The sequence below is a fragment of the Rhodamnia argentea genome, chromosome 3 (genome assembly GCF_020921035.1).
Source record: "Rhodamnia argentea isolate NSW1041297 chromosome 3, ASM2092103v1, whole genome shotgun sequence".
NCBI lineage: Eukaryota > Viridiplantae > Streptophyta > Magnoliopsida > Myrtales > Myrtaceae > Rhodamnia > Rhodamnia argentea.
Window position 1 is genome coordinate 13,065,174 of NC_063152.1, and position 25,341 is coordinate 13,090,514.

At 42.0% G+C, this 25,341-nt stretch overlaps 1 protein-coding gene and 1 long non-coding RNA gene across 5 annotated transcripts; one reads left to right on the top strand and one right to left on the bottom strand.

The window, feature by feature from the left end:
• The first annotated feature begins 727 nt into the window (after nucleotides 1–727).
• Nucleotides 728–6,985, top strand: LOC115725888 (prefoldin subunit 6-like). Of its 4 annotated transcripts, XM_030655536.2 has the most exons (7): nucleotides 774–829; nucleotides 1,177–1,316; nucleotides 1,411–1,481; nucleotides 1,700–1,824; nucleotides 3,351–3,411; nucleotides 6,577–6,660; nucleotides 6,951–6,985. In XM_030655536.2, the coding sequence occupies exons 2-6, from the start codon at nucleotides 1,238–1,240 to the stop codon at nucleotides 6,631–6,633; spliced, it is 393 nt and encodes a 130-aa protein (XP_030511396.1). In that variant the 5' UTR covers nucleotides 774–829; nucleotides 1,177–1,237; the 3' UTR covers nucleotides 6,634–6,660; nucleotides 6,951–6,985. The 4 variants fall into 4 exon arrangements, with proteins under 4 accessions (XP_030511397.1, XP_030511396.1, XP_030511399.1 ...); XM_030655537.2 differs by lacking the exon at nucleotides 6,951–6,985 and having other exon boundaries at nucleotides 728–841; nucleotides 1,184–1,316; nucleotides 6,577–6,652; XM_030655539.2 differs by lacking the exon at nucleotides 6,951–6,985 and having other exon boundaries at nucleotides 793–841; nucleotides 1,196–1,316; nucleotides 6,577–6,652.
• Nucleotides 3,418–23,419, bottom strand: LOC125314337. Its single transcript, XR_007197847.1, has 3 exons — nucleotides 23,409–23,419; nucleotides 20,715–20,716; nucleotides 3,418–3,715 (listed from the first exon to the last, which is right to left on the bottom strand). It is a non-coding gene; the product is annotated as an uncharacterized LOC125314337 (long non-coding RNA).
• Nucleotides 23,420–25,341: the final 1,922 nt, after the last annotated feature.

The window sequence follows — 25,341 nt, forward strand, 5'->3', positions numbered from 1 at the left end:
CACTATTTATATATTATATAAATAGATTCGATCTAAATGGTTCGAATGGGTGGTGTTTGTCCGAAATTGAAAATCGAAACCGTACTTGCCGATTCTCGCCTAAGTAGCACCGATATTGACACGTGACACGTTATGCCAACACGTTATTTATCAAAAAATAGAGAATTCTAATATGTTGGGATACATTATAGTTATAATGTATTTATAAAAATGTCAACGATGAGTTTCCTCTTATTCTTCTTACGTAAGAGATTCACGACTATGTTTTTTTAGTCTAGCCAGGTCTATTAACATTGGGTGGCTGAGTAAATGACATAAAGATGTATATTTTTGATAAATTTACGCTTTAACCCATAATTTAATGAGTAGGTGCCGAAATGAAATGTCGGGATGTTAGACTCGTGTGTCACTCACGTGTCTTAAGTGCTTACCACATGTCGATCATATGTTGAAAAGTATCGGGAGAGTGTCGGAGTGTTGAAGAGTGTCAGAGTGTCGCACACGATATGGAGACCTCCGGAAAATGTTGGTGCTTCTTAGGTTCCCGCAAATTAAAATCGAGAATCGGATCCGTACCTAGTGAAAGTCACCCAAATCCAGCCGGTTCGGTTCAAATGGATCCCAGTTCTTTTGCCCTCCCCTGTTTAAATATACATAAAATGAAAAAGCAAATAGTTTTATTTTGACCCCTAATTAGCCCCATGTCCTCTCCCTTTCGACTCAAAGGCTTAAACGAACGCCTCTGCTCGGTCGCTCACTGCCTTTGCTTGCGCGGTCGTCGAATCGCAACACGCAGCGACACACTCGCGCAACCCTCGGCGTCGTCGGAGTCGGACCTCAGGTAACCCCAACAATCCGATCGTCGCTCTCCTTCTCGTGCCCTATCTCGGCGATCCTCTCCCTATGTCTCGTCGTGTGTTTCTCTCTCGTTGCCACCCCTGGCGACCTTGTTTCCCAGCAAATTTGATTCCTGCTACACTGCAATGGTGTTCGCCTTTTTCTCTCAATTCTTTTTTGTGGTTCTGATGCACAACTACCAAAGTACATAGACATGAATTCGACTTTTACCTGACTGTCCAATCCTTCCTGGAGATCTATGATGGTTCACCTTTGCTGATGTATTGACAATTACTCGTGGCTGAGTTTCGCTTTGCCTCTATGTTGACTGGATTGATTTCGCAGAAAAAATTGGTAGAAATCGGCTTCAATAGAGTGGTGACAGAAGTCCAAGAAGAAGATGGGTACTTCAACGGCACTTCGAGACCTACAGCGGGATCTCGAGAACAAGGCTAATGACTTGAGCAAACTCCAGAAAGGCAAATGCTCCAATAATTTATGGATATGTTCATATGTGTATTGGTAATTTCTCAATGGCATATGATGCCTTAACTGTGAATGAAATTTCACCAGACATTGCCAAGAATCACCAAGTGAGGAAGAAGTACACTATCCAGCTTGGGGAGAATGAGCTCGTCCTTAAGGTCCTTCTATTTTCTTTTCAAGTATTGTAATTTTTCGAAGAGATGAGGATAAGAGAATGGGAAGTTATGAATAATGATGAGACTAGTATGGTGTATATATTTGGTTCTAGTAGCAAGCTACAACTTGAATAGATGCATGTTTTAACTGTTTCACTGGGATTTTTTTTTTCGGTTGTTAATTCATGGTAATCTCTAATTGGGTTTGCTGGTCCTGGTAGGAGTTGGATTTGCTTAGTGAAGACGCGAATGTGTACAAGATGATTGGTCCTGTACTTGTGAAGCAGGATCTGGCAGAAGCAAATGCAAACGTGCGCAAGAGAATTGATTATATCTCTGCTGAACTGTATGTTAATTGACGTCACCTGGTTTCTTGTTGCTACTGTGATCTTATCATGGCATCATTGTTGTACCAGTTCACATGATCTAGACTAGAGACGCGTCCATTTGTGTCTGTGTGTAGTTGATTTTAAGGTTTTGAATATTTCATTGTCTAATTCTAATTTAAAATTCACCCAGTTGCTTTATATTGTTTAGAGTGTATTATTTTGAAAAAGCTATAAATCATAGCGAGACTATGTCACGAAGTAGACAGAGAGTGTGGCATATATGTAGATAGAGACTGAATAGTAAAGTTTGAGGAGAGCTAGAGCATTTAACTTACATTGGTATGCTTCTTAACTTAAAATAACCACTTACTGCTTTTCTAAGGTTTATGATAGATAATATAGTCGAGGAGCAGGAGGAGAGAGAATAGTTCACTAACAGTATTTCTCTTCTTCTACTGGTTGTTCCTTTGAATAGCAGTGAAGGAATTTCTCAAATCATAACCTTAATCACAAGAAAGAAGCAGTGATTGAAAATTAGAGAATCGCCCCAAGGGGTTAATTGTTGGTTGAGCAAAGAAGTAAGTGGTTATCTTATTTGCTAGTTGAATATGGTTTAATCTATCCCTCTATGGAAAATTGGTACAAAATATTGTCACCGCATTTACTTGCTTCATTTAACACGATGACTTCACACGGTCACAATTGCGGGCGTTCTTATACTTTATTACAACAAAATGATATTGTGTGCTTGAGGAGCAACATATGCCAAAGCGAAAATTGTACTATTCATTCTCATGGATTGGTGTTGCATGTGTAAGCATAATTTTATTAGAGAATAATAAGATTTTTACTGGCTTTGGATTTTGAATATTTAGGTAATTATCTTAGACATTTGAAAAATCTTGTTTCTTCTATCTTTGTAATTTTATCATTAGGATATTTTTAGGGTTTTAGTCTACTTATATTCGTATGACTCTCTTTTGTAGGCAGCTTATCCTTGTTTTAACAGCATAATTATGATATAATTTTCTCTGACGTTGCGCCTGTGACTGTGTTGTGCTTTTGTGAATGTCGTGGATTGATTTATCCGTGTTCATGAATTGTTTCTGCTGCATTAATTTTTTATGTACATGAATTTCTTATAATAAAAATTCTTTTCTAGCTATAAAAAAAGTGGAATGGTAGCATCTAACTGTTTAAACATTTTTGATAGGCAATCTGGTAGAAGATGCACTTTTATATAACTAAAGAATAAGAATTGAAGACAACCATCGTCTTATTGAAAGAGCAACCTTTTGCAATTTCCATGGATGGGATATTGGTTGTGTTATGTAGCGGTTGGCACTGACTATTACTGATCTTCATGACTCCTTGCTTCTTCACTTTTGTCATCTGTCTATTCGGCTTTATCACATCTAATTTGGTGGAATATAAAAAATTTCAGTATTTGGTACAAAGATGACTGCCGTGCTTCAGATAAATATTTTACCTGGATGTCTTGTAGACAGATCACATAGGTTATTGTAGATGTTCCTGCATGCAGGAAGCGTCTTGATGCGACTCTGCAGGATCTGGAAGAGAAGCAGAACAGCAAGAGAGATATGGTCTGTGATTTATTTCTTCTGAACTCTGACATGAATATGTGCTTCATATTATATTTTGGTGAAAACTATGTCTGTATTAATATGCTTGTGCCTCTAGTACAAGAGCATTTTGCACTTACATGGAGTTTAGAGGATTTTCCTTCATAATTGCCTATTAGCTCTTTAAGTGGCCTCTTATTATACACATTTAGAGAAATTCTGTTGAAGTGGATGGTCTCTAGATACATTGTGTTTTAGCTGCTTCTCTTCTCCTTTGGCCTTTCTCGCCAGGTGTCTTTTCCTTTCTGGTGCTTTAGATGTGTTGCTTAATGGTATCTTCGTGCAGTACAGCTAAACATTCTTTATGTTCCTGCTATTATTGAATTGGGCCTGTGATTGATAATATTAAGGCGTGTGATAATCTCTGCAAATTTTGGACTTGATGAGTAATTTAGGCTGCACAACGGGTGCGTGAACTAGTTAATTTGGTCAACCATATTAATCTGAGGATTGTAGCTTGCCTTTTTTCTTTTCTTAGAATGTTTTCTTGTGTTTGATATGATAACTGCTAAGGTAGTCATTTCGTTTATGCTAGCATAAAAGAGCACTGATCTCAATGGGTTCATTGTGGTAATCCTGCCTATGAGCACACTTAACTATGCTTCTTGTTACTTAATGTTAGCTGAATCAAAGAGTGGAAAAAAGATAAAGGATGTTAAGTTTTGCTTGGTCATTGCCTTTGAATCGAAGTTTGTCTCTGTAATAATTGTGATGGACCAATCAGTAACAAGAGATTTTTATTTCTTCGAGGGATCTCAAGAAGAAATAGGGTAATAACGCATGTCATATTGTTAGTTAAGAGAGACTATGTATCCCCTGAGGAGAGGAGTTTCGGTATTCTCATTAGTTGGGTTGTTGGTCTAACCAAAACCAAGAGAAACATGGGACTTTTCCGGCATTGTGTTTGTCGGCTCTCTTGCTTTGAAACACTTATTGTTCAATTCATTGCAAGTTGTGTCTATGTTTGCATCTTTCTTCATTCTTTTTATGTCTTGCTTTGCAAAATGAATAAAATATATTGGCATTTTGAACCTTAGAAGGAAAGGTACTATAACATGCACAGCTAAGCCTTATAAGTATGTCTGCTATATGAATATTTTTACATAATGTTACTCTTTTTTTAAGTCTTCTCCTCGGCCTTTTATCAAACGCAGCGATAATTTTTGTAGGCAGATGTAATTAGAAGCCAACTTGCCTATTTCAGATTTTGGTCTTTGAGCGAGATTTTTTAAGAGATGTCAAAATGGTACTCTAAAAAGTGATGTACATGATTTGTAAGATACTTTTGTTTGCACTTAATTGTTTGACTGTAAGTTACACAAGCGACGTGATGCTTCTAATTGATACTACTCCCCAACACTAAATTTTAAGAAACAAAAATAACCCAAGAAGCTGGCCAAAGAAAAAAGCAAGCCTAGAAGCCATGCCATCTTAAATAGGTTCTTCTCTATGTAGCTAATTTTTTAAGATCCTACGATCGCTTTGGGTATCACCATCTGACCATGAATATTCTTATTGATTGCCAAGAAGATCAAATAGCAGCAAAGGAACTCACTTACTAGATTCTGCATGGGAGAAGAACTGACCAAGTATAAATTTTAACTGATCATTGTGGTCATGCTTGGGAGTGGGACTGGACCATTAGTGAGAAACACAATAAATTTCACCTTGGTTCATTTACATTATTTTCTGTAGCCTTACCTGATATCTTGGGTTTAGTCCCATCAGATAAAGAGCTCCAGTTATTTGTCATCATTATTGTTGGATGGATTGGGTTGTCACTGGCCTTCCTTTTCTGTAGTTCATTTCTCTGGTCTATTCTCATTTTGGCGCATCATCTGAATGGAACTAAATGTTCGATCTAGCGCCAGTCTTTGATGGACAAGATAATGGAGCTCAAATTCCCTTTTTTTATTATTTATTTATTTTTATTATTATTTATTATTATTATTTTAAGAGCAAGTAGCTCATTCAAACAAAAAAATGTAGGGGGGACAACTTCTGTTATAAGCCTCATGAATCCATTAAATCCCTCAAATTAGGTCCCAATTTCTGCAAACATCCAAATGCAGGGAAGTGATTCTAGGAACTAGTTAACACCACATAATTACAACAAACAACACTCTGTTCTAAGAACAGTTCATCATGAGAGATAGTGAAATCATGTCCATGTACCTTTGATTTTCTAGCACACTATCGATTGTGGCATTCTGAGCATGAGCAAGTTTGTTACTATCACAAAGACTAAATTCCCCTTAAAGTGCTGACATGCCCATCGCAGTTCCTCAAGCCAGTAGCTAGGTGGCCTTTAAGTGTTATCATGATTGAAAATGGTCCTCCAAATACCGCTAGATGTAGACCAACCAAAGAACAGAAATCTCATCAAGCAAACAGCTGCCACATATGCTCTGTAGCGGTTTGGTTTCCACTTGATCACCTTCTATGGAAGCACAAAGAAACTGCACCAAATTCTTACCAGCTTGCACTTTCACCACATACTTCAGTTCGCCTCAAGTTCTTAGCAGCCATGCCTGACCATGTGTTGTGTAGTTATAGAATTATTTAAAGGGATTGCCTAGTGACTTTCTCTTCAATCGGTCAGTGATTCTGTCTGAGATTGCAAACTACCAAAGCTCTTGGTTGGAGTTTCTCTTTACCTGTAAAGTTGCTGGCTGATAATCTTTTCAAACTATAATGCCAATTTAACTATCACATGCTTTGGGGGATCATGGGCAGCCACTTGAGCTAAACTGATGTAACTTGCAAACTTCAGTGCTATAGGGGGACGAAATAAACTTTTCAGGTGGCAAGATGTATTTTCTCCTTTAAGCTTCTGTTGACTTTCTAAAAGTTGCAAAGAAATCAACTTGATACTACTATTGCTGTTTGGCACGTGAAGCCAAAGTTTCGTCACAATGACTGCACCAAATTATGGACAATATGTTTCCATTTATGAGAAGGACTTATGCTTCCACTCTTCCAAGTTTTTCAGCTGTATAAATTGTCTCCTTGATGAAAAGCTGCTTGGTTAGTTGTTTGAGAATTTGGTCATAAAAATTTGTTGTTTTAGAAGGGCCTCGGGATTTTCGTATCTATGTCAATGGCTCTATTCTATGCATGGTGCAGATCCTGAAGCTACAACAGAGGATTCAATCTCTTCAGGCTGGGAAAGCAAAGGCATAATCTGGACCTGGTATATGTTCACCACAGGTGTGTGGCCGTCATTAGGTTTTTGCTCCAATGTAGTTGTATTTTTTTTTTCCGTTCTCCTGTCAGTGCTTGCTGAATCTCTCCAGCTAGTTGTCTTTTCTGGTACATCCAGGCACACTTGTCAAAGTTAGTTCAACTTGTCAAACGACTTGTTGAGAAGTGTTCTGCTGATGTTCTGATGGGGAAACTCTGATGTTCTGGGTTCAGATTATTGTGGAAATCGGGAAACTTTTCAAACAAATGAAAAGCAATGCTAAAACCGACAGTGAGGATGCACCTTTTTATGTTAGGTTTCAGCAGTGAAAAGTCGAGATCCATAAAATGGCAAACTGTATGTATGCCCTATTGTCTTCATTCAGGGATGAGTCTCGGGAATGAGAGACTGGAGTGTGGGAACATCTATGACTAAGGTGATTGCCTGAGAACATTGGAAAAATGGAGTATTCCAAAATGAGGTGGTGCGACTTTGAAATTTTCCCTTTCCCTTTGAAAGTTTAGCTGATGCCATGGGCCAGAAAAAACTTGGGAACCGTCTCTTCCGTTTGAAATATCGTATCAATAAATTGGAAGCATATTTTTTCTAAGACAAAGTATTACTCATTCTGAATTATGAAATGGCAGAGATTTGCCATGTACTTATCCATTGATCTTTTCTAGACAAAGTATTACCCTCATTCAGAATTATTAAATGGCAAATTTCTGGGCTTAAATACACTATAAGTGCCCAAACTTGTGTATGACGTTCACTTTAATACTAAAATTTTCAAAATGATTGCTGAAGTGCTAATTTTTTTGAAAAACGATTACTTCAGTACCAAAACTTTCAAAATAATCATTGAAGTGTTAACTTTTTGAAAAAATGCACACTTCAATATCAACTTTGGTGAGTCACGTCAGCTTTAATATTAATAAAAAATAGGCACATTGGATTTTCAGCGAGCCACGTCAGCTCAAATTAGAATTGGCACTTAAGTGAGCGTTTTTCAAAAAATTTGGCATTTAAGTATTCGTTTTGAAAATTTTGGTACTAAAATGAGTGCCGTACACAATGTTTGGTATCTGTAGTGTACTTTAGTCCATAGGTTTGCCATTTACTTGTCACCCCCATTGGTACGGTACTTCAAACGGAAGAGATTTGCCAGAAAAAACCTTTGCCATTTCAGTACCCTCGTTCTGAGTTACGAATGCAACGCATTTTTTCATTATTTCAAGAGCCTTCTTAAGGCAGAGAAGTGCATGGCTTCTGTTGAAGATATGTGGGACTTACTGAATCTTATTTCTAGTTCCTTATCAGCGAGCAAATCAGATGCTTGAAAGTGTCAAATGTTCCTCTAGGGATGGGGGCAATGGGAGGGAGGACGAGGTCATTCTCGGAATGGACAATGCCATCGTATTTGCACTCGTCCCAAATTCATATCGTCTTTGTACTTGAGATCAAAATGATCTCTGTGCTTGTGTGTGAGAGATTTGGAAAGACTAGGGGTTTACTCGAGCCAAGTTGAGTCTATACACCGTTAAAGCCGGAGCTCGAGTTGGCATGCGTACTTGTTATTGGAAACTTGCTTTGAACTCTAAGTAAGTATAAATTTTCCTGCTCAAGCTTGACTGAATTAGAAAATCAAAATTCTTGAGCTTGATTCGATAACCATTAACTTTGGAATCAAACTCTAACTCTTGAGCTTGAGCTCGAGCTCTGTAAAGCTAGAATTTTTTGTGATTAACTCGTGAGTAGCTTGACTTGGCTTTAAGTCCAGGAACGACGCAACAAGAAGTGGCCGTGCTCGCGGTTGCTGGAGATGGTCATTACCACTGTGTGGTGGTAGCCGTTGTCGGGCTTGTGGCTCCCTATGGTAAGGCCATGGCAGCCATTGCGTGGTTATTTCAGATCTAATTTCATGCGGTGTCTTTATGATGCCACATAAGCAATTTCAGCTAATTGTAAATGATATGTATGCGACTCTTTTCAAAATGTTCATAACAAAAAGAAGTGCAGGATGAATTTTTATTCGGCAAGAGTACAAATGTTGCGACCCACGCTCGCGAACCCCGGGACCCGTGGGGTTGAGGCATTGGGTTCGAGGTTAGGGGGGCTAATGGGCCGCCTTTGTCCAACTCGTAATGGATGGATTCCGGATGCGGGCCCCTCCTAAGGTCCATTATCCAAATTGCGACGGAGGAAAGAATTTAAAAATCAGAATCAATCTTAGTGTGGTTGGATGGCATGTGTATAGTGTACGTGCCATCGGAGTTGCCACCAATCATTTCTTGGAGGGTATGATTGGAAACCCTATTGAGTAATCGGGAGTCACTACTCGATTCTACGCAAACTAGATAAGTGGGTTCGGGGATTTGGTTACGTCGAGAATCTCATCAATGCCCTTTCGATGCTGAAGTCAAGTGTTTTTCTAATCTAAGAATTCATGCAGATGCTTTGGAAGGTGAGGTAGGTTCTAACGACTTATAAATATCATGCAGATAAGAATTTTCTACCCTGTCACCCACAATCAAGAATTAAAATGCGTAGATCAAGGAATCAAACATATATGGATAAAACGCATCAAATTAGTCAATCAATGTCCACATGGCATGCCTAGTACAGCCATATAGGCTTAGAGAATAATCAATTAAAGCTTAGGGTTGGTTTGGAAAATGTTCGGGGGCCAAATGCGCAAAAGGGAAAAATTGTCATTTTGAAAGGTTCGGAAACCCAAAAATCACAAATTGTGATTGGGCCAATTGAATGTGGAAATTTCCATTTTTTGTGATTTTTTAGATTTTTTTGAAAATTTTCCTCATTTTTTCTTCTTTTTTTTTGGATTTTTTTACAATTTTTCCCATTTTTTATTTTATTTTTTAAAATTTATAACTTTTTTTTTATAATCTAACCCGATCAATGCGGTCAACGAGGACTGGGCTTCGGACCCGCTTGGCACCTAAAGCGACACGGTATCAGCCTTTTTATTTTTATTTTTCTGATTTTTCTACCTATTTTCCAGAATTTAAAAATCCATTTATCGATCTAACGGTTCCTATTGAACCACGTGCCAACACCAGGCTGTCCGATCATTTTTATTTATTTAACTAATATTTTTAACAAATTGAACGACCTTCTTGACGTGGCTGCCACGTGTCAAGCCACGTGGCGCCACGTTAGTGCCGGCTTGAACGTTGACCGGTCAACAAAGGTTGATTGGTTGTCGTCTTCAACCTTGGGACAGAGAGAATGAACGGTTGAGGTTTCTCTGCCATTGATCGACGGCGAAACCTTGACCAATCGGCCTGAAACCCGCACCGATCGGCTCACATAGATCTCCTCCACAACATATCCACAAATCAGACCTAATTATCCATGGAATCAACAATAAGCAAGCTTGAACCGGAACAACCATGGCAACTTGAATCCTATAAACTAGAGCATAACAATGAAATTCCTTCACACAAAAGCATCACAAGGAGTTCAGAACACTTACCTTGAGCTGCGAGTGAGCTCGCGATCACCTGATTTGGCTGGCCGATGATTGATGATTCGAGCTATGGCGGAAGGTTCGACTCAAGTTTCACAGGCGAAATCAATGCAAAAGTGAAGTGTGATCTAGCTTAGTGATGTTCAAGGAGTAAAACGCCCACAATAATTGTAGAAATTACGGCTGGAGTAGAGCTCCGCCATTGATGCACAAAGAGAAAGATTGAAGCTTGGACTCACCGTTTAGTGGACATTAAGTTGCCGAAGTATGTCCGTTCGCTTCCTGGAGACCTCGGCGAACTTCCTGAAGTGATTGTGAGGCCTGACACGGTCCGGATTGCTCCGGCAAAGACTTCGCAGTAGAAGCTCAAGCTCTCGACAATGACGATTGTCGAGAGCCTCTCTCTCTAGCTTTCTCACTCTCTCTCTAGTACGTTATGTGTGTGCGAACAAAATGCCCCCCCACTCTTGCTTGAAAATGCGTGAAACCGATATACCAATTTTCAAAAGCTGGCGCGCTCGGGTGAGGCATTGCCGACTTGAAATGGCACGCGATCGTGTGTGCCATTTGGTCCAAACGACGCTGGGGACGGTGGGTAATTCCATCAAGTCTAATCACATCTTCGGCAAGCACAAATTGGATGCCAAATTAATCATTCTATGATAGTTGACTTTTTCCATCTTGTTGACACTCGATTTTTAATCGGTTTTCCTTTAGTTTTATTTTCCAAAATTTACCAAAAATTCACAAAAAATCAAAAAAGTTAAAAAATCAACATTGGAAGCCTTGGCCAAGCCTAAGGAACCAATTTGGAACAAAAAATAATTTTTCATATTTTTCACATTTTTTTAAAATATTTTCGGAAAATAGGAAAATATTAGAAAATCCATAAAAAATACTTTTTGAGGTCACAAAAATACGCAAAAATGTTCAATATTTTTATTTTAATTCCCTTTTCATATTGACCTCAAGAAAAATCAAAAATTGAGTTCAATTCTAGGTGTTCCTTCACAACGCCTAAGGTTGAATTTGCATAAAAAATACCAATTGAGTCTTTTTATTTGCAATTTTTTTTGCACATTTGGAGTCTAGACATTCAGTTGCAGTCCCTTTGAACTTCAATTTGATCAATTGCACCCTCAATTGCGCCAATTGCACGGATTGCATAAAATCCCCAAATAATCTTGCAATTTAGTCCCTCAATTTGCCAATTTTTGAAATTAATCTTAATTGAGGGACTTTCGTGGCAAAATTGGACTGGTCCCTTATGTTTTCACACATTCTGAATCAATTGGCATAGGTCTCATGGTCCAATTTAATTAAATTGACACCCAATTGAACATTTCCCCAAATTGGCAATATTGAAAAATTTGGGGTTTTCACGGAAATTGATGGGAAGTTTTGGGAAAAAACACATTTCTAGATAATATCTAGGCCCCTAAGTGCAATTTTGAAATTTAATTGCAAAAATTCCCATTAAATTTGGACTAATTTTGAAAATTGCACGTCCGAACCGGTTCGGACCGGTCGGCCGCCCGGTCGGACCGGTCGAACCGGTCCCGAATAGTGCTTCTTCTTCTTTGCGAGCACAGGCCGTTTTTGTAGATTTGGGAGTTGGATTTTAATGGCCAAATTGAAGGTCAATTTGTATATAATTGAACCAATTAATTTAGGGTTTTTGTTGTGCGGGTCAACCCGCGTCGATTGCCACCGGCGGCACGGCCAATGGCCGCCGGCGCACGGCGGAATCGAAGGACAAAGGCGCGGCATGCCCAAAAAGTCAACATGTGCGAACCAGAACTCAATTCGTGCGCGTTTTGGTTCGACGGGAGGCCAAACGGACGTGGACGGAGTTTTAACCAACTCCGTCACCGTCCGGCGACCAAAACGCATGTGATTAGCACGTGAGGGAGCTAAGCCATTTCGCACCCGACGCGCGCAAATTCGAAAATTGGATATAAATAGCGAGGAAGGTTCTGGATTAAAAGGGGGAGGCTCATTTGGCTCGCATACGAACAGAATAGAGATAGAGAGAGAGAGTTAGAGTGAGAGGCTCTCGGGACGCCATTGTTGGAGTTTCAGACCGAAGCTTCGGAACTTCGTCCCAAGTGATTCGGGCTAAATCGGCGCGGCGGATCGTCACCGGAAGTCCACCCGAGCAAGGGAGAAGCGATCGCATAAGCTCGATTGGACAGAAACCTCCCGAACCGGTAAGTCGACTTCAAAAGCTTCATTACGCACATCCATGGCATCACACTCACACCTGCACGATTATTGAAATTGGCGTGTGCGTTTTCATCCTTGAACCTCTCTGATCACGGTCACGTTGTTATTTTGCATCGATTTCTCCCTAATTGCCCGAGTCGAACCCCCATCACGGCTCGGTCTGGCCGATCTCTGGCCGGACCTTTCTAGCCATCGCGAGTCCAATCGGGACTCGAGGTAAGTTTCCTCAACTCTTTCTTGAGCTTACGTGTGATGGAATTAGGTTATTATGCTCTGTGTTGCTTGATCGAGCTACGAGGTGCCGTGATCGTGTGTAGTTCGATTATCGCGATTTGGCCGGTAGAAACACCCGATTCTGAGATATGTTGAACTAGAGGTTAAGGTGAGTCGAGCGGTGTTGTTTTCATGTCAATCCGGCGAGATCTCACCGTTAGATCTCGCCGGAGAAATGTCAACCGTCCGTTGGTCGTCGTCGTAATGGAGAAGACGAAGTCTACGTGGCGGTCAACTAGGTCAGCGGTCCGACGTGTCAAGCGCTGGTTGGTCCGGCTCGTCGTCGGCTCATCTCGGCCGTTGGCGCGGACGAGCCGAGTCGGCCTCGATCCGACGGCCACGGTAATTAGGTAGATTTGATTTAGGGCCGTCGGATCTGATTTTCTATTTTTCTATTATTTAGTATAATTGGTAGAAAATAAAAATAGCTAAAACGGTGCCGTTTAGATCATCCGGTGAGCGACGTCGTTTAGGAAGCCGAGGTAGAAACGTCGTTGTTTAGATCTTCATAGGGAGTGAACGGTCGAGATCGGACTAGGAGTTAATCGTGACCGTCCAAAGCCTTAGTCGAAGCGTCGTCGTTTTGGATAAGTGAAAACGGACGGGCCGGATCGAATTTTGTTTAAATCGTGGCCGTCCGTGTTTTCTAGTGATGTGGTGTCGTTTAGTGTAAAGGGCCAGAAGCGACGTCGTTTTGAAGTTTAGGACTTTCAATGGCCCGGATTAATTTTAACTTGAATCGTGGCCGTCCGTTAGGTGTTAATATGCGGCGTCGTTTTGTTTTGAAACGCTTGGACGGTCGAGATTAATCCAAGAATCGATCTCGACCGTTCATCATTTTTTTTAGTATTTTCTAGATATTAGGAAATTAGTTTAGAAAAATAAAAAATAATAATAGATAGGTAAATAGATACGGTGCCGTTTAGGTGTTTTAGTAGAGTCTGTGGGCGGTGCCGGGTGACCGGGTTGACCGGTTGACCCGGTCTGGTTTAATAATAAAAAATAATAAAAAATAAAAAGAAATTTCCAAAAATCCAAAAAAAATTGCAAAAATACCTAGAAAATTCATAAAAATTCCCAAATTTTCACAAAAAATTTCTAAAAATTTGTAGATCGATTCGGGACTCATAAAGTCTGGATCGAAAATTTTGAGACTTCAAGGGTCGATGAATGTCGATCCGGAAAATTCCTAATATTTTTAGAAAATAAACAAAAATTCCAAAAAAAATAGAAAAAATTAGAAAAATTCCATAAAATCACAAAAAATGGGAAATGGCCACATTCAACTGGCCAAACCCCAATTTTGTGATTTTCGGGTCCCGAACTCCCAAAAATGACCATTCTACCCTTCCGGGCCTTCCGCCCCAAATTTTTACCAAATCACCCCGACACCCAAATTTGATTTTTGTGTGGGCCGATAGGGCCATTTTAGACATATCAAACCTTGATTGGTTGATTTGATTGCTTGTAATGATTTTGATTGCGCATTAGATTTCTTGATTGTGATTGATTAGGATAGTAAAATTCCCATCTGCATGAAAACTTAGAATTGTTAGGGCCTACCTCACCCGATATCGCATCTGCATGAATTCTTAGGTTAGAAAAACACTCGACATCGGTAGCCGAAAGGGCGTCAAATATGAAATTTGGCGTAACCAAGTCCCCGGACCCAAAATCTCCGGTTTTCGCGGAACCGAACGGTTTCTCCCGACCGCTCGGTAAGGTTTTCCGATCGTACCTTCCAATAAATCGATCGGTGGCGACTCCAAAATTGCATGTACACCTCGCACATGCCACCCGACCACACAAGGTCAATTTCGATATTTGATAAATTTTACCCGACATCGCGATTCGAGTAATGGGTCTTGGGAGAGACCCGCGATCCCACATAAATATGTATAAAAGGGGGATCGGCTCGTTAACCCTACACATTTCCCGGAAGGGGAAAAATTTCCGGAGGAGGGTCGCGACAGATTGGCGACTCCGTTGGGGAAATATAAGAGGACTTAAGCCGATAAAAATGTTGATTGTTTTCTAACCTCGTTTTTCTGCAGATGCTCTTGAAGATGAGGTACGTTCACTAACAAAAAGTGTTAAATGTTGATGCAGATGGGAGTTATAAGGGGTGGCGTCTGTGCTAACCATTTTTTGATGCAGATATGGAGTTTTGGATTGTTTGTTTATTTATGCAAGTTTAGAAGCGGTGTTTTGAATATAAATTGTGATGCATGTCTTGCATATTTTGAGGATCACGACACTGCACACACAAGCGCCTAAACCCGAGCCGCGAAATCACCTTTTAGGTCGCCATAGATAGGGATCGGTATACGAAGCTCTTGTGTTTGATTGCACTTGGGTTGACCATACTTGATCCCGCTCGCTATGCAAGATTGATGGTCCTACCCACTTGTTGTTTGATTGCGCTTGTGGGCGGCCCATCGATTTGTATAGCGGGAGCCTTTTTAGGTCCATACCCGAGCCTTTTTGATTTCTTTAGAGTTGAACCTCACTTGTCTCATGCGCATGTGAAATTGATGGTTGGTATACCTAAAACCAAAAACCAAAAAAAGAGTAACGCCGGTTGGTAAGGCTTTCTACCCTCTTTATTTTGAACTTGTAAATTTAAATTTTGCATATCATGCATTTTCACGACATATCATCACAATTTGTAAGATCGTTTAAGTGATCGGGGTTGAAGGTCAAATTTTCTTTTTTTTAGATAGATGACGCCCCGAGGTCGTGTTGATGTACCCGATGTATTCACATGGGAGCGGAGGACCATTCGACGCGAGGACCGAGTACCCGCTACATTCCAAGTCTTCGGATTTGTCCACGGACGAGAGCTCAACGGACGGAACCGCATCCGTAGCGAGAGTTGCGATTATACCCGATGTGGACGATATTTGGAGCTCGAGCGCGAGAAAGAAAGAATTTGGGAGTTGTATATGAAATTGGCGAAGAAGCCTCGTGCGACCAAGACGGCCCCAAAACACTCCCCGATTAAGAAGAAGGAAGTCATCACCATACCCTCCGATGACGAAGAAGATGTCAAGCTTCCCGAGATAGTGGAGATTTCATCCGATGAGGATACCGTTCCGATTGTCTAGATTAGTGCGACTTTGGGGCATTTTCTAGATTTTATTGTATTTTGAGTCTATTATGTACTTTCATCGACATTTATTGTCCGAACATCTCTAGATACTATCATGTTCTATCTCTTTCGACTTTATTGTATTAGACTTGTAAATTTCATGAGTTGTCAATTTGTGAGCGACTTTTTACCCCGATTACGCTTAAACGATCCTAATCAAATTACATGCCATCTTTGGGTGAGATTTGGTCCATAATTACCCTATTTGGCTTATTTGGGTCAAGTGGGAGTAGTTGACCCTCATGTTACCAAAAGATGACATGGAATTTGGTTAGCACATTTGCATCACATTTCATGCATATGCATAATAAACTGTGGTAATTGACTTTAGGATCATCATTTTTGCATTTTTAGATCATGGGGAATGGAGACATCAAAGTTATCCCAATACCGCGCAAGGAACTCGCTATATGGTGGGATCGCCTCGACATCGTCAACAAAGCCTACGTGGAAGGACGTTTGGGACGACTTGTAGATTTGATCAAAGTGGAATACCAACCGGCTCTCATTCAAGCACTAGCCAAGGCGTGGGACGCACGCACGATGACATTCAACTTCCGAGGATTAGAGCTGACCCCTACGCTCGAGGAGTATACCGCTATTATTGGGGCCAAATTTGAAGAACGTATAGCTCAACCCCCTTTGGACATGGACTCCACTCGTTCGTTATCGAGTTTTCTCCGTCTTAAAACTTCCGAGATTGAAAAAGTTTACAAATCCAATTCCAACAAATTCACCTTCTCGTTCCTTTTCGACAATTATTCCTCTCTACCCACCGAAACCGGTCATAAATCGGGAAAGGTGTTCATTTTGGCTTTCTTTGCATTCGTTCTATTCCCGACTTCTAGAACTACCTTTGACCCCTCCATAACCCATATAGCCAGACAAGCGTGTTGTCGCTGGGATTATTCGTACATGATCTTAGCTGAGACCTTCCTCTCCCTAAATCGTTCCAAATCTTCAAAAAAGGCTGTTTTCCAAGCGTCTAGCGGATTACTCCACTTGTGGTTCACCTCTCATATAAAGACTTTCCAACTCCGAGTGGGGTGCTATGAGATCAATGAGCACGTCCACCCTCTTAGATCCTTCCTTAAGTGTCAATCCCTTGTACCCAAATATTCATTTAAAAAGTGGGTTGAGCTATTGGACAATTTGAAACCCGAACATATTAGGTGGCGTCTGACTTGGCCCAAGATCGTGGAGGCTCGCATTTCGGGTATTGAAGATAACCCTATTCCCTTATTGGGATGTACCGGCGCTGTGGCGTATTACCCCATTCGAGTGGTGAGGCAATTTGGAGTTCTACAAGAGATACCACCGGATGTTTGTCCCGGGATTTTCTCATTTGATATGACACGAGGAAAACTTACAAAAGAGGCAAAGAAGTTATATCAATCTCGGATCAAGCTTATTCTTCATGCTTTGAAGAATTCCCCACTACAACAAGTTGAATGGCCGGACTATTTGGACGACGAGATGAACATTCACGGGGCCTCCAAGGAGTATATCCAGAAGTTTAAGGAGTATCATCAATCAACGGTCGAGCCATATGTACCCGAGTGCGTATCTCCTCGGATTGAAGAAGTTGAGTCATATGAACCCGAGTATATAGTACCCTACGTACCGGGAGTAGAGCCGTACATTCCCGAAGATCCGGAGCAGTGGATGTCGGAAGAAGGAGAAGACCCATACTTGTGGGACTCCGATGGATCGGAAGAACAAGAAGAGTGGAAGCGTCCCCGGCTTGGATAGATCCATTCCCCCATTTAGATTTTACATATTTGTTATCTTTTAGATACTTTTGAACAATTTGGTTTGTAATAAATACATACTATTTCTTTTATGAGCATTTCATGCATACATATAGAAAAGTCAATTACCACGGATCAATATCTCCAAATCCTTTAATATTTCCCATACTAATTTGATATCTTGAAAACAGGTGAGTGATAAATACGAGGACTCGTAGCAAAACGCGCAAATTAAGGATGGAACAAGAAGAGCTCGCACCTCGTGTGGGTAATTTGGAAAATCAAATGAATGTGATCGCCACAATGGTGGCGGAGATGAAGGCAATGATGATTGCAAGCCAGGGGAGATACCCCGTCGACCCTAATTCTCAAGCTCCTGCGGGGTCACCCGATGGAGCGAACGCTAATCCGGCGCCCGCCGCTAATCCAACTCCGAATCCGGAGAGACCGCCTAAGGATCCCCCTGTTGTGATAGATTTGGAAAAGAAAGAGAAACAGGTCCTCAAAATGGAAGAGGAGATAAGAAGGCTTGCTAAGATCGAAGAGTGTTTGGCGAGTCGGGGTTATGAACTCTCGAGGTTCGACAAAGTTGCACCGTTCGAAAAGATAGAGGTTCCTGCTGATTACAAGGAACCGGACTTTGTGAGGAGATATAATGGGACTGGATGTCCCAAGGCACACTTGAAGTATTATTTGCGCCGAATGTCGCAATTCTCCGACAACATCCCACTACTGGTTAACACCTTCCAGGAGAGCCTATCCGGGGCAGCCCTGGCGTGGTTCATTGAATTAGAGCTAGAGAGACTCGCCGATTGGGATAAACGCGCATACGAGTTCCTTCGGCAATACAAGTTTAACACTTTGACCGCCCTAACTAGAGAGGACCTTCTCAGAACCGTAAAGGGAAAGAGCGAAGCCGTTCGCGCCTACGCCCAAAGATGGAGGGCATTGGTTGTGCAGGTAAAGCCGCCCGTCCCGGAAGAAGAACTAATAGACTTGTTTCTCAAGGCCCTTCCATTTGAATTTTTCGACAAACTGAACACCTCCGGGTGTCGGACATTTGCGCACCCGATCAAGGTGGCGGAGCGCCACGAGTGGGCATTAAGAGAAAAGAAGATACCCGAGGCGCCTTTCAAACGCCAATACCCTTTGAGAAGGGATAATAGGGAGCAAACTGGAGAAGTAGCCTTTGTCCCTAACCCGCCAAAGCCCAGAAATTTCTCGCCTTCAATCCCTACCCAAGGAACGTCCTCCTGGACCGCTTCCAAACCACCGGAATTCAGAAAAAAGAACCAGATTGTTTTCACCCCACTACCCCGACCCTTATCCAAATTGTTACCCATGCTGTTGGAGAATCGTTTAGTTGCAAAAGAGCCACCTAGAGCTCACCCGCCAAGATTTCCTGGGTATGATGAGACCCAAACGTGCGTATACCATATGGGAGAAAGGGGGCATAACGCGGACAACTGTCTCGCTTTGAAGTTCAAGGTGCAAGCCTTGATCGACGGAAAAGTTCTGGAGTTTGATAAAACCGAACCAAATGTGCAGCAGAACCCGCTACCCGAGCATCGCGAGGTGAACGCGATTTTTGGAGGTGAAGAGGAAGAGGTTCTGGAATTCATAGTGGATATGGATAAAATGCGGGATGTCTTGACGTTGGCCTCGCAATACCCGGAAGGAGAGAGTATTTCCCGGGAGCAAAAGGAGGCTTGCTTGGAAAAGTTGATTAACTTGGGCGTCATAGGAAAAATGGAAGATGTCGCTTTCAAGGGGACCTACGTGGCGGTGAACATGCTATTTGAAGAATTTGCGATGAAACCTACGAGGGGAGCTGTTTTGAAAATACCCTCGGGATATTTGATGAGCATCAAAGATGGCCAAGAAATTGAAGAGATAGACGAATATGAGATTCGTCTGGATAAAGCACGCCGAGGCGATAAAAGATTTATGCAGAAAGCCCTAGAGAAGGGCGAAATAGTTGACAACCTGGGGGAAGATAGTGGCGGTTACAACTTTAAAGTGCTATATTCGGCGCCCCCGAGTTTCTTTGTCAATTCTCGAGATGTAGTCCCCGATGGGTGGGGTGGAATGGATGACCCCGCAAGTGATGAATTTGTGGGAACGGTCGATGAAGTTAAAGACCAAGCGGCTCCTCAGAATGAGCAGGTGAATCAGGAGTCCAATGTGCGACTTTCTAATTTGGAGACCCATATGCGACATTTAACAACCATGGTAGCGGAATTATCGCAATTGATGGCTAAGAATGACGCCATGAGAGTAGAAGAAAGCATGCAGATCCTGGAAATACGGCGGGCTATAGACACACAAAATCGAAAGATCGCTCTACTGGAAGAGCAAGGGGACAATGTGTCGAGGAAAATGGATGAGTTGAAGGAGCTGATTACGCCACTCACCCAAGCAAGAAATGTTCCGCCCCAAGGCGTGAACCCGAGAGTGGTCTTCCGCACAAAGTATAATGGCGCTGGGTGTCCCTCGGCACATATATCATACTATCTTCGCCAAATGGTTGGCCATCATGAGGATGACGAAACGCTGATCCGGAATTTCGGACATGGTTTAACGGGCCCCGCACTAGCATGGTTTCAGTTAATTGACCTAGACCGGGTCCCGAGTTGGGAAGATTTATCGGAGCACTTCTTACGCCACTTTGAAGCTGGAATTAGGGGTTATTTCACTAAGGCCAACTTGCTGAATATCAGGAAAGGTGAAGATGAGAGTTTTGAACTCTTTGCTAGGAGGTGGAAGAAACACGCTGTGATGGTACAACCGCCGCTGTCGGAGAGAGAAATGCTGGAGTTCGTATTGAAGTCACTTCCGGCGGAATACTTTGACCGTATGTATGCATACACGTACTCGTCGTTCCAACATTTGGTGGAGATTGGTATGAGGATTGAAGGAATTATTCTAAGAGTCAGAAGGGAAAGGCAGAGGGATCTGGATGAAGAAAATGCCACGTTGGTGAGGCCAGGACCAGAACATAACCCCGAAGATGTTCATGAAGATGAAATGATCGGGATGGTAGATACCCCAATTCGTTTCGTGATTGATTTGAACAAAGTTGATAGCTGGGAGTTGGAAGCTTCTAGTTCGGAAAAACCATCAACATCCGAATCACTACCGGAAAAGATCATACCGGTGAGGATTAAATTACCGCTTGTGGAAGAGTACAACTCAAGGGCGGTTCATTGGGATTATGGAACGGGCGAGATTGACGCCATAATGAGATCGGGAAGGTGTTATCCCCCGAGAGAAGCGGATTCTGAAAAGAGAGTCCCAACTGCGGAAGAGGTTGAGAAGTTGCAATCGATAGTGAGGACCGGTGAATATGAGGTCGTTGACCAACTGCGGAAAATGCCGGCACTGATTTCCTTATTAGATCTCTTCAAAAATTCTGAAAAGCATAAGAATGCCCTTTTGAAGGTGCTGGATGAAGTGCATGTTCCGGAGACAATTAACGAAGTGCAATTGGAAGACTTTGTGGGTGCTATCCTTTTGAAGGACCAGATATCCTTCTCGGATGAAGACTTCCCAAAAGAAGGGCGGGTCCACAACAAAGCCCTTTACATAGCCGTGAGGTGTCACGGAAAAGAGGTGCCTCACGTCTTGATTGATAATGGTTCCGCTTTCAACCTATGTCCTCTGAGCACCCTGAGAAGCTTGGGGATCAACGAAGACTTCGTCAAGATGTCTAAAGCCACCATCCGATCATTTGATGGAGTCTCCAAAAATGTTGTAGGAGAGATTGAGCTGGACATTGACATTGGACCGGTAACTTTCTCTATACCGTTCCAAGTCTTGGACATTCCAAGCGCCTTCACCTTGCTCCTGGGAAGACCATGGATTCATGTGTCCGGAGCGGTACCTTCCTCTCTGCATCAAAAGTTAAAATTTGTGGTTAAGGGTCAGTTGATCACCGTCCATGGCGAGACGGGACATCGAGCGGCTTTAAAAGGGATGGTCCCATACATTGAACCCTCAAAAGAGGAGGAGCTGAGTTATCACACCTTCGACATTGTATCCGTCATGCATGTATCACTAGATGCAAAAATAGGCTAGCACCGGGAGCTTTCGAGACCTGCGACTATGGCGGGAGAGTGCTACTCTCAAACGGTTTTATTCCGGGTGCCGGATTAGGGAAACATGGTTAGGGAATCCGTAACCCTTTGAATTTGGGCTCAAATGACCACAAGGTTGGTCCGGGTTATAATGGAATAGTGAAGAATAACACAGGTCGAGGCCGAGGTCGAAACAAGTGTTATGGAGACCGTGGACGCCGTGGACGCCAAGGTGGCCATTTTATAGGCACCGACGCATGGAAGGCCAAAGGGAAGATATTCCTAAACCCCTTATTCGAGGTATTCTCTAAAGGAGGCAAATGGCTGGAAGATGAGGATATCTCTGAGGATGCAGAGCCGGACTTATTCAACCCGTTCCTGGATAATCGGGTGAACGTGATAATTGAGTGGCTGGAGAATGATTTCCCCACCCCCGAGTAAAAGGCCCTTTTCGAACTTTATCTTTTAATGCATTTTGATTACTGCATTTGATTTTGAAGCTTGTTTATTGTTTTAGCACCCTTTGGGTCGCATGCTGCGATCCAAGAAGTGCGGTCTTGTATTACTCTTAGTTGCATCTATTAATGAAAATCATCTCAAATTTGATTACGGACATGTGGAGCAACGGATTGGTCCGATGATGACAATTGATTCTACCATGAAACTTGAGGCCCGATCCGCCATATGATCTTGGGTTTTAAATAGCTTTTGAGAACCAGGATGTCCGGAAGATCGTGGACTAGTTCTCCTTTCTTTGTCTAAAAATTGGAATTTGAAAAATGTTTTCATGATAAAAATCATGCATCCTTCAATTTTATCATCTTTGAATACTAACCTTTCATGGTGCATTTCAGGCATGTCATCCCACCCATACATAACAGGTTAATATGTGACTCAGATCAGCTCGATGATTATGCATGTGAAGTTGATATAGACGAGGTTGATGTGAGCGATATCAAGAAAGAATGGGATTGTTTTGAAGAATCTAAGCCTCCTATTTCTGAAGAACCTATCACTATTAATTTGGGGGATTCTGACTGCGTTAAGGAAGTGAAAATAGGAGGGCACTTGTCTGCAGCAGATGTTTTAAGAATGACGGCATTGCTCAAAGAATATCAAGATATCTTCGCCTGGTCATATGCTGACATGCCGGGTCTAGATCGTGAAATTGTGGAGCATGTTTTGCCCACAAATCCTTCTTGCACACCAGTAAATCAATCGCCCGGAAGAATGAATCCTGAACTGGCGGATAAAATCAAGGAAGAGGTGATGAAGCTCCTTAAGGTTGGATTTATCGAGGCTGTCCCATATGCTGATTGGGTCGCCAACATCGTACCAGTTAAGAAGAAGGATGGGAGAATTAGAATATGCGTGGATTATCGGGACTTAAACAAAGCAAGTCCGAAGGATGATTTTCCCTTACCGCACATTGATGTGCTCGTCGATAGTAATGCGGGTTTTGAATTATTCTCCTTTATGGATGGATTCTCAGGATATAATCGGATCATGTTGAAGGAAGAAGATAAGATCAAGACCTCATTCACTACTCAATGGGGAACCTTTTGCTACAAGGTAATGCCCTTTGGATTGAAAAATGCAGGGGCAACATACCAGAGGGCTATGGTGACCCTTTTTCATGATATGATACATAAGGAGATTGAGGTCTACGTGGACGATATGATTGCCAAGTCCAGACCTGGAGAAGACCATGTTAAAGTGCTAAAGAAGTTATTTGATCGATTGAGAAAGTATAAGCTCAAGTTGAATCCTGCAAAATGCGTATTTGGCGCAAGATCCGGAAAGCTACTAGGATTTGTGGTAAGCAATCGTGGTATTGAAATTGACCCTTCCAAGATTAAAGCCATATGGGAAATAGGGACTCCTTCCACTGTTAAGGAAGTAAGGGGCCTACTTGGAAGATTGAATTATATATCCAGATTCATATCCCAACTATCAGAAAACGCAAAACCCTTCTTCAAGTTGTTAAAGAAAGGTGCAAAGGTGAAATGGGATGCAGAATGCCAACAAGCATTTGAGAAGATCAAGGAATATCTAGTGCAACCTCCAGTGTTGGTACCTCCTATCCCTAACGTTCCTTTAACTCTATATCTGACGGTCTATGATGAATCCTTGGGAGCTTTATTAGCTCAAACTAACCCCAAGGATCGTAAAGAGCGGGCCATATATTATTTGAGCAAAAAGTTCACAACATCTGAAGCCAAATATCCAGCGGTGGAAAGGACTTGCGTAGCATTGGTTTGGGTCCTCCACGGATTGAGGCAGTATACGCTGCACTATCATATAGAACTGGTCACCGAGAATGACCCCATCAAATACCTTTTGGAGAAGCCAACATTGCTAGGAAAGATGGCTAAGTGGCAAATATTGCTTTCAGAGTTTGATATCAAAACCTCTCCCCAAAAGTCCGTCAAGGGAAGAGCAATTGCAGACATGCTAGCTGAGAATCCTCCTAAAGACGTTCCAGAGCAAAACAAGGGAGGTCAAATTTTGAACATATCGGAAGACAAATGGACAATGTACTTTGACGGTGCGGTGAACCTCACTGGATCAGGCATTGGGGCAGTTTCGATATCCCCCGAAGATCAACATTATCCAGTTTCAGCCAAGTTGGTATTCCCCTGCACCAACAACATTTCTGAATATGAAGCCTGCATACTTGGGCTACAATTGGCCATATCATTAAAAGTAAAGAAACTGTTGGTATATGGAGATTCCATGCTGATTATCTTACAAACCCAAGGGGAGTGGAAGACAAAGGATCCCAAACTTATTCCTTATCATAAGTACCTCGAAGAGCTGATCCAACATTTTGAGGAGATCACTTTTGAATATCTGCCGAGAACTCGGAATCACTTCGCAGATGCTCTGGCCACATTATCAGCCATGTTACAAGTGCAAGATGGCCTTGAGATAGAGCCGTTAAGGATTGACATCCTCGAGCAACCTGCATATTGCATGGTCATTGAAGAAGAGCCCGATGAAGAACCATGGTATCATGACATTAAGAATTACCTACTAAAGGGTGAGTTCCCACAAGACAGTCAACCGGAAGATAAAAAGTATATCAGCAAGATGGCATCTAAATTTTTCCTCAGCGGACAGATCCTATACAAGAGATCCTTTGACTCGGTCCTATTGAGGTGCGTGAATTCAAAAGAAGCAAATCTTATTATGAAAGAGATTCATGAAGGAGAATGCGGACCGCATATGAATGGTCATCTCCTCGCTAAGAAGATCATGAGACTCGGGTATTATTGGATGACTATCGAGTCGGATTGCAACCAACATGTTAGATCCTGTCATCAATGCCAAGTATACGGCGATAGGATAAATGCGCCGCCAACCGAGCTACATCAAATGTCGGAACCATGGCCATTCTGCATGTGGGGAATTGATATGATTGGCCCTATCAACCCAAAGGCCTCAAACGGACATCGTTTTATTCTGGTGGCTATTGACTACTTCACCAAATGGATTGAAGCTAACTCATATGCCAATGTTACTGCGAATAGCGTGGCTAAATTCATCAAGAGAGATATTATTTCAAGATATGGAGTTCCAAGAGCTATCATCACCGACAATGGCTCCAATTTGAACAACAAGGTAGTCGATCACCTATTGGAACAATTTAAGGTACGACACCTTAATTCTTCACCTTACCGCCCACAAATGAATGGAGCCGTGGAAGCGGCGAACAAGAACATCAAGAAGATATTAGC

Excerpts from the sequence above, each read along its gene's own strand:
- LOC115725888 (XM_030655537.2), top strand. The coding sequence starts at position 1,238 with ATGGGTACTTCAACGGCACTTCGAGACCTACAGCGGGATCTCGAGAAC. Across the intron at positions 1,825-3,350 it reads GATTATATCTCTGCTGAACT|GAAGCGTCTTGATGCGACTC; the intron begins GTATGTTAATTG and ends TCCTGCATGCAG. Across the intron at positions 3,412-6,576 it reads AGAACAGCAAGAGAGATATG|ATCCTGAAGCTACAACAGAG; the intron begins GTCTGTGATTTA and ends TGCATGGTGCAG.